This window comes from Syngnathus leptorhynchus, chromosome 11, assembly GCF_054491065.1.
Source record: "Syngnathus leptorhynchus isolate UIUO chromosome 11, UIUO_Slep, whole genome shotgun sequence".
Lineage (NCBI taxonomy): Eukaryota > Metazoa > Chordata > Actinopteri > Syngnathiformes > Syngnathidae > Syngnathus > Syngnathus leptorhynchus.
The window spans coordinates 2,362,985-2,370,995 of NC_141205.1; the positions used below are offsets into that span (position 1 = coordinate 2,362,985).

Here is an 8,011-nt window from a genome sequence, read left to right on the forward strand (position 1 = left end):
GAATTTAGCTGAAATAAACCTGAAGATGAGGAGTCCCAAAAAGCACGCACTGCTCCACTTTCAGGCTTCTTTTGACAGTCAAACATGACCGTGCTGCCAGGAACTAATGAGAATGTTCTTTCACTTTCACTTAGTCATACTCACAGTGGATGACTTGTTTTACCGTTCGTTGTTCATGCATGAATGTCCTCTCTTGGAAATCTCACATTTTCTCACAAATATACTTTTTATGCCAAGGAAGCTGCTCTAATTGTTTTATCATTGGGATGCTTTTACACAAGAATGTGAAAAACATCAAAATATTGAATTTAATGCATTTTATGTTTCCTTTTTTTTTTTTTTTTTTACAGTTTGTACCTTGGGAAACGTTTGAAATTGTCATTATTGGGTTAGTATTTAATATTATACTGAATATTATTTTTTACCTTTATTAGGCTCCAAATATACCAGATCAAATTATGTCAATATAGCCCTGAAACTAAAATGAATTTTTGAATACTCCAAATAGACAAAAGTATGTGGACACTTAACCATTTCATCATGAGGACAAATGACCATGAGCCATGACGTTAACAATAAAGACTAAAGTATTGGGACACATGACCAAAGGTCAAAGATGGCCAAGTTCTTCCAAGTATGCCTTTCTGGACTTAACTTTGTGCACCGAACCCCAAAGGACAAATAAAAGTCCCCAAAAAGTGAGAGACCGACTTGTGGGTGTTCCACCTTGGGGCGAGGTTAAGTTTTGGCCACTCCCCTGTAGGCTGCAACATGATGGCACTTTAATTGAGAAAGTCTGCAATGCCATAAGAGAGGCCACCACATGCAGCTCTATATAGTCCAATCCTCCCCGCCCTCTTGTTACACTGCAACCGGGTTCAATTCGTGACTGTGTGTTTGAGTGGGTGGGTGAGAGGGCATCACACATATTTCTAAATAGGGAAAGACGGGCAGAAGCAGCACGCCTTTTCGGCCGGCGCGGTATCAGCATCCACCCGGTGAAGCTGCAAAGACAAGTTAGTACGTTTCTCTTTTTTTGTGTGTTTTGCGTTTCTTTCGATTTGTTTTGAGGAGAAAAAAAAATGCACCTGTATACTCGCGTGCAACCTTTATTGGATTCCTTGCAACGCATTCACGTTGGTGCAAAACACGCATTGCGCAAACTATTTAAAGAGCCCATGTTATCATTGTGCTTGTTTTAAATGTTTCACGCAACAAGTATGGGATGTGTACCACCGGGACGCGAGGGGGATTGCGAGGGGGGGGGGGCATTCAATTCAGTTTTGGGCAGTCAGGCGCAATACTGGTTGTCGACCACGTACGCTCGTAAAACTTTCGAGCATGGAAGGACTGTTTGGGGGTTTTGGCTTTGTTGTTACCAAGTCTGCTTCCCAGCTGAAAGGTTCTTGGTTCCAAATTCTCCCATGCTTGAGTAAATCTTTTTCTAGTGGTGTCACTGTAACTTGACGTGTTCTTCTCTTGTGGTCTTCTGTTAAAAAAATATTTGTCAATCCAGCCATATTTTTTTGCAAATTATGAAAAATGTTCCAATATCTGTTTGCAGGCACCACATTATTTTTTTAGCCTTGTCTCCAGGTCCTCAGGTCTTGATGACCCTGCTCTCCAAAACATGAGCAGCAGCGGGCCCACAGAGCCGTCTTCTTCCCGGCCCAGTTCCCCAGAACAGACTGCCGAGCCTCAGCAACGAAGGGGGCGAGGTCGTCCACGCAAGCAGCAACTGGTAGGAGTGTCGTGATTGGCTGACGGAGGTCTTAAAAATAGAGTCAAAATCAAGTTTTGGTTGTTAATGTTTCTGTTGCAGGAGCCTCTCGGACCGCCGACTCCAAAGCGACCAAGAGGAAGACCCAAGGGCAGCAAGAACAAAGGCCCCAAAACTATACTCAAGGTTAATTTTGTTTTGCACACTGGTACACATAAATACAGAACCTAAGATGACAATAATGAAAGAACATTACATTCTTGAAGAAAATTGCAATTGGGTGGACCATGAGAAACTAGGAAGTGGAAGCATTTTGGTTATGGAAAAGGACTTCCAGATGGACAAGTTGCTGGATGTAAAAATCCTGGTCCACCATCTGGTGTTTCATCTTTGTCTGCTGGGTTTGTTCATTGCTAATCTTCTTTACCAGAAAGCCGAGCCTTCTGGAGAAAGACGGCCACGTGGGCGACCAAGAAAATGGGTGTGTGAAGCTTTTGACATATTTGTATAAAAGTGTTTGTATAGGTACGTGTCGTTCATGTCTGATTGGCTTTACAGCTGCAGAGGGTCGTTGCAAAAGGAAGTGAAGACCCAAAGGTGAGGATACTGATACTTTCAATGAGACTTCAAATAAATGACTTATGGTCAGTTCTTATGGCAAGTAATCATATTCTAGCAATTTTAAAAAATTCCCACCGTGCTACAAAAGCTACAAAAAACCTCAAAAGTCCGTCCTGTATATGTTTTGCTGTTCTTCTGAGAAACCCTCCTGGTACATTTTGTGAATGAAACCGAAGTTACACAACCCCAAAGCAACGGGTCTACATATCACTCACTGTCTGATCCAAGACATCCGCAAAAGACACTTGAAGTGAAACCGTTGAGCGAGTCGACCTTTTTTTTTGAGCCTCACTCACGCAAGAAAAGGGGAAGAATGACTCGACGGACTGAGTTTAGCTCGGTCTTCATCCGGCTGCCTCGGTTTCCTGACATAACCGACTCTTGACGAAACTAGAAGTCATTCTCGTGTTGTTTTGTATTGATTCATTGTTCGGTGATTGAGTCACATGACGGTTTCTTTGGTCTTCTGACGTTTCCCCAGGTGTCCTCCGAGGAAGGGGAGTCGACTACCTCGCCCACTTGCTCTCAGGAGGAAGGCCAGTAATGTGACGTGTCGTCACCCTACCTCGAGGTTTAGCCGTAAGAACACTCTATTGGTAGGGAAATGTTAGAATTATGAAAATTTGGTGAAACTTGACTACTTCGCTGAGAGGTGGAAAGTTAAATTCACCACCTAAGAAAGCCATTTTTATTCGAGGGAAATGTCCTTTAAGGCTGCACATGTGCAAAAAGTACTAAAACCATGGAACAGTGCGTTGAAATATTCATAGTTCAAATTAATTCAACTGGAAAGGATATGTCGTGCATTTTTGACGTTTTTTTTTTTTAAACTATATCACAGGACATCACTTAAGATAAATTACAAAACTGTACACTGTAAAGAAAAATAATGAATGATCTTATCTTCCCCACAAATGTGTAAACTATAGGACAGTTTAGTTGAATGCAAAGCTTTTAATCTGCTATATGACCAGCAACAGGCTAAAAGCACACTTGGTGTCTAATGGAAGAGCTCATTCATTGTTTTTGTTTTTTATCACCCTATTTATATTGTTTTGTAACTTTTGCCAATTATTCATAATAGTTTTTCATTCTTTTAGAATTTACTTCCCATTCCAGCTAGACATGTCTTATTTTGACTGGGCAGGGACACAGAGGGCTAAAATGTATTTCTTTGCAAATATTATGCTCATTCCTGTTATAGTCACATATTTTGTGATTTTATTGTGATCAATTTTACTACATTTATTTTAGTTCAAGTCAGTTTTTTTTTTTAATCTAGCCCTTAATTTGCCTATTTAACTCCAATAAGACTGTCACTGTCCATTTACAAAAAAGACATATTGAAGATGTATTGATGTATTCAACAAGTGTTGTGTGACACTCAGGACTTTACGCCAGTGCTTCTTTTTCTTACCACCATCATGAAACCTCAGGTACAATGTAAAGACCTCAGAAACCACAGTTACCTCAAGAAAAACTGGATTTGCTCAAATTGAAATGTGACTTTGTTCTCCTGTTAAAATGCAGCAAATGCAAAAAAAACCAGCCTGATAAAAAATATTCTTAAGATGTACTTTCTTATTAAATATTGACCCGTCTTTTTTACTATAGTTTTTTTTTTAACAGTAGTGAGCACAACCTCCATTGCCAATTATCTAAAAATAAAAAATAAAAAAAAATAGGCTACTTATTTTTTATCGTAGGTGTGAGGTGTTTTGTGGAAGATCGGTATGATGAATGAAAACAACTTCTACCTTTTTGGGACATTGAAGAATGTTATAAGATGTCATCTTGTTATTTTTATATGATCTGGTCCATTTTATGCGATTGTATTGGTGTAGTGATGGATTAACATGCGGCAATGTGTTAAAACATCTTTTTATGGCTTTTTACTGATAATTTGCGCAGTGATGTTCACTGACACAACCTGGCCTAGCTTCATCTTTTTTTTTTTTTATTAAAACCATTTTTATTATACCCTGTGAGTCTTAAACCTGGGATTTGTGTGTTTTTGTAAATCAACAAACAGGCACAACTCTTTTCGAGAATTTTTGAAAGGAACAGTTTTAATGTCTTGAACAAGTCGTTAGTTGCTCAGCAAGGAGGAAGACACAAAAAGGTTGGCGTAAAGATGAACTATAACATCCAGTGTTACACACAAAATTACGATGAGGCTAAGAGGAATAGAAACGTGGCGACAAGAATTCCACAAAATAATCACATTTGTGTGGCGGTTGATGCAAGATGGTGAAAGTGATACTGTTGCATTCCATGCACTCCTACAAAATCATTTCAAATCTATACATTTCAAGCACCATCTGGTCACCCATAAAGTCCTTTTTTTTCATCATCTTTCACTGTCCCCCCCCCTCCCTCCCTCCCTCCCTCCCTCGAAGAGACCTACTATTATCAAAACAGGAGTCCACTAATTGATACGTGGAATGGAAGAGCCTTCGTTAGGCGTTAAGAGCTTTGGCTACATCTGTGAAGACCAGGCGACTGGGTCTCTGGGTGCTCCCCTGCGAGGTTCGGAGAGTCTGCGAGAGATGACCGTTATTTCAAATTACCATTGCATCAAAATGATCGGTCCTTTTCATCCATTTCAAATGCAAAGTCAATTTAATTGCAGAAATGCTCTCTTTAAAAAAAATTCTCATGGAAAAAAAAATACTATTGCTTAGAAAAAAGTCATAATGTTATCCAAAAAAATTCAATGAAAACAATGTAAAATTAAAAAAAAACTTGTCACTATTAGAAAAAAAGGCAAGTTTCAAAAACTATAAATATGTATACAACTTTTGGAATGGATTTACGGGAGCACCAACACAATCAACCAAAGTTAATGTTGGGAAGAGGAGGAATTGTTTGTTATGCAGTTCAGCTGAAATATTACAAGAGGGGGCATGAGGAAGACGATAGAAATGATGAATACAGAAGAAGCTAATGATTATGTCATGATTAATGATATCATTTGGATTTTATTCATCGAAAAAACGGGTTTATTATAGAAATAATGACAAATGATGGGGAAGATATGATGACACACAAGTGATACTTTACCATGTTTGCCTTTTATCATCATGCCTTTGTCAAAACTTTATAAAAGAAATAAAAAACATGTAAAGTCAACTTTAACTCAACAGAAAGAAGGTGTTGCCTAAAATGATGATACTGTAAAAAAAGATATATAAACAGGTGCGTCTCTCAGTACACTTTGCTTACCTTGGCATTAGGACCGGCAAGTGTGCCATCTCGGCCATGGTCAAGTAATTCCTGTTCCAGCAGGTCATCTTGTTCTTCGGCCGGGTCAAAGTTGTACATGGGCATGAGCTGGTGCCTCAGCTTCTCCAAACTGACCACAAGAAACATTTTACATACGCTACGTGACTAGACAGTAATCAACGTTAGCTATTTGTGGATGCTTAAGTTACTTCTTACACTTTACTGCCCCTTATAATACAAGAGTTGAAATAAACATACCGCTTCCTTTTCCGAATATACAGCATCTAGGAAGGAGAAAGACAAACAAACTCATGAATTGATGTTCTGATGAGATTCACGGCATCAAGTGATCGTCTTACTAAAGCCAGCGCCAGGCCGATGAGGGTGATGATGCCAAAGGGCAGGAGCACCATTCCCATCCCCGAGCCCTCCATCACCGCTTCCGGGAATGTGGTGCCGGTGCTGTTGAAGCTGCTCTCGTTGACAGGGGCCGAAACAGTCACGAGCGTCATCCTGGACGTGACGTTGTCCTTCATTGTGCTCGAGGAGGCCGTTAGAGGGACTCTGGCGGCCATCGAGGGTAGAAACGTCGTTTCGGTTTCGGGTAGGGCCATGGTCAGCTGTTTCAACTGGATGCTGTGTATTGATTTATTGTCTCATTGCTGATGGAGTTGTCTTCATGCTAGAAATGATGTGATCTTGAAGACCAGCTGCAACACAACAATTTGAATTGCCTCAAAGATGATTAATTTTCGACACCGCTCGTTTTGATTGGGTTTATCCCACAGCCAGGGCGAGCTCTTGAACTGGGTCACCTCCTTGCTAAATGAAATACTGTAAATAGCAAAAAGCTTACTCCAGCTAAAATTTGGTGACAAGCGGTGACAGCCGAGACCAGTTGTCCATCAGCAAATCAAATTTCTTTTCCAATTGCCTTCATCAGTGCCGCAGATGAGCAGGAGTGTATCCTCGCTGACTCGTGGCAAGAAAAACACAATTGGGTGAAAGTTAAGTTGTTGGATCGCTCTGACAAGATTATTTAAAATGATATGGAACAACCGTAGGTGATGTCATGTAAGAGTGCAGGTAGAGAGGACATCTTTGCTTATGACATCATCCTGAAGTCATAACATTTCAGTAACAAACCTCCTTAGATGATGTCACCTAGATAGATGATCCTCTCCATAATTTTATTTGTTCTATTTTTGTATTAGATCATTTTAATTGTTTAATGTTAAGCTACAGAAAAGTAGCTTTTTAGGGGGGGGGGGGGGGGGCAGGGGGCACAGGAACAGAAGTAAACAAAAAGTTGACATAGAGATAAATGTTACAAGTCCAATCTTGATTTTGACACGTAGTATATTGCAGTGCCAGCCAGGATGTGGTTGGTAGGTATTGAGAGCAGGATGTGGGCAGCAAAAGGCAGATACAAATCTCAAGGAATACGCAATGCCCGCCCAAACTGTAACTGTGGAGGAAATGTGCTTTTTAAAGCCAGCTCAAATGCCAAACCGACAAGCCTATTCCTCCCACACACATCTATGCAAGCTCTATTAATACGTACCAACTGCCTCCAAGTTTTGACACATTTCTTTTATTTTTAATGGGGCTACCATAGATTGCTGTAGTAACGGGCTTTTATTTATTTGATGTTTTGAGAAAAGAGGTCAGATGACCTATCGTGTCCATCCCGTCTGTTTTTAATTGTGAATATGTGCATGCAAAGCAAAACGACAAATGGAAACCAAATGTTGGTGAGCATGTAATATTCTACTATGACGAGTGATTTTATTATTATTATTTTTTTGTGCGTGCACGATTTCTCCTTCCGCCATGATCGGAGGTGCATACGTACCTGGAGTGTATAACATGCTTGTATTGTCATTGGGAGAGGCGACATTGAAGTCAATGTCTGCCCCTCCTCCCTTTAGCAATGCGCATCCTGCACGGCCTGTTTACATTGAAAAGCAGCCATTTTCTCCCAGTTCTAAGCCGACGTCCCGGCAGCCTTGGTGGGGTCCCACACGCTTCCTCCGACGGCCTCTGAGGACCACCCCTCCCTTTTGTATTCTCTATTTCTTGACAGTCTTTGACACCGGAGAGGCTGCAGAAGGATGCTGCAAAGGAAGCAGGGAAGAACACATTCCCCGCCCTCCTCCTCTCCCGATTGGTTGAATGGCGTGAAAATGCGAGCCGTGGTTGGCTGGCTCGGCTGACCGTCTTGCTTTGCAAGGATGAGGATGGGATTTGAGGGCTCTGAACACCAGATGCTGTCTGTCAGGCCCGCTCGTGACAGCATCCGCCATCCGGGTGACAAAGGCCGAGGAAATTAACCCTGTAGTAGCAGTAGCACCAACCAATATGATTTATTCTCCAAACGACATGCGTGATGGTTAAGGCTTTAAGTGGAAAAAAATATTGGTGAAACTTTGAGTGCAATATAAG

At 40.9% G+C, this 8,011-nt stretch overlaps 2 protein-coding genes across 6 annotated transcripts; one reads left to right on the forward strand and one right to left on the reverse strand.

Moving 5' to 3' along the window:
- Positions 1-798: 798 nt before the first annotated feature.
- On the forward strand, positions 799-4,271 carry LOC147048793 (uncharacterized). Of its 3 annotated transcripts, none has more exons than XM_085924305.1 (6): positions 799-1,020; positions 1,597-1,741; positions 1,823-1,906; positions 2,151-2,201; positions 2,279-2,317; positions 2,823-4,271. In XM_085924305.1, exons 2-6 carry the CDS (start codon positions 1,631-1,633, stop codon positions 2,883-2,885), a joined length of 348 nt encoding a protein of 115 aa, XP_085780431.1. In that variant the 5' UTR covers positions 799-1,020; positions 1,597-1,630; the 3' UTR covers positions 2,886-4,271. The 3 variants fall into 3 exon arrangements, with proteins under 3 accessions (XP_085780431.1, XP_085780429.1, XP_085780430.1); XM_085924303.1 differs by having other exon boundaries at positions 799-1,016; positions 1,565-1,741; XM_085924304.1 differs by having other exon boundaries at positions 799-1,016.
- A 127-nt stretch (positions 4,272-4,398) lies between these two features.
- On the reverse strand, positions 4,399-7,678 carry c11h3orf18 (chromosome 11 C3orf18 homolog). Of its 3 annotated transcripts, none has more exons than XM_085924387.1 (5): positions 7,422-7,678; positions 5,926-6,276; positions 5,825-5,850; positions 5,567-5,696; positions 4,399-4,881 (listed from the first exon to the last, which is right to left on the reverse strand). In XM_085924387.1, the coding sequence occupies exons 2-5, from the start codon at positions 6,178-6,180 to the stop codon at positions 4,801-4,803; spliced, it is 492 nt and encodes a 163-aa protein (XP_085780513.1). In that variant the 5' UTR covers positions 6,181-6,276; positions 7,422-7,678; the 3' UTR covers positions 4,399-4,800. The 3 variants fall into 3 exon arrangements, with proteins under 3 accessions (XP_085780513.1, XP_085780515.1, XP_085780514.1); XM_085924389.1 differs by lacking the exon at positions 7,422-7,678 and adding an exon at positions 5,405-5,439 and having other exon boundaries at positions 5,926-6,573; XM_085924388.1 differs by lacking the exon at positions 7,422-7,678 and adding an exon at positions 6,423-6,559.
- Between the last annotated feature and the right edge of the window lie 333 nt (positions 7,679-8,011).

What these genes read in the sequence shown, in the direction of transcription:
- LOC147048793 (XM_085924305.1), top strand. Translation starts at nt 1,631, where the DNA reads ATGAGCAGCAGCGGGCCCACAGAGCCGTCTTCTTCCCGGCCCAGTTCC. An exon ending in GTCCACGCAAGCAGCAACTG is followed by an intron (nt 1,742 to 1,822) that starts GTAGGAGTGTCG and finishes TTTCTGTTGCAG; the next exon opens with GAGCCTCTCGGACCGCCGAC. An exon ending in GTGGGCGACCAAGAAAATGG is followed by an intron (nt 2,202 to 2,278) that starts GTGTGTGAAGCT and finishes TTGGCTTTACAG; the next exon opens with CTGCAGAGGGTCGTTGCAAA.
- c11h3orf18 (XM_085924387.1), bottom strand. Translation starts at nt 6,180, where the DNA reads ATGGCCCTACCCGAAACCGAAACGACGTTTCTACCCTCGATGGCCGCC. An exon ending in TCGGCCTGGCGCTGGCTTTA is followed by an intron (nt 5,851 to 5,925) that starts GTAAGACGATCA and finishes TCTCCTTCCTAG; the next exon opens with ATGCTGTATATTCGGAAAAG. An exon ending in TATATTCGGAAAAGGAAGCG is followed by an intron (nt 5,697 to 5,824) that starts GTATGTTTATTT and finishes TCTTGTGGTCAG; the next exon opens with TTTGGAGAAGCTGAGGCACC.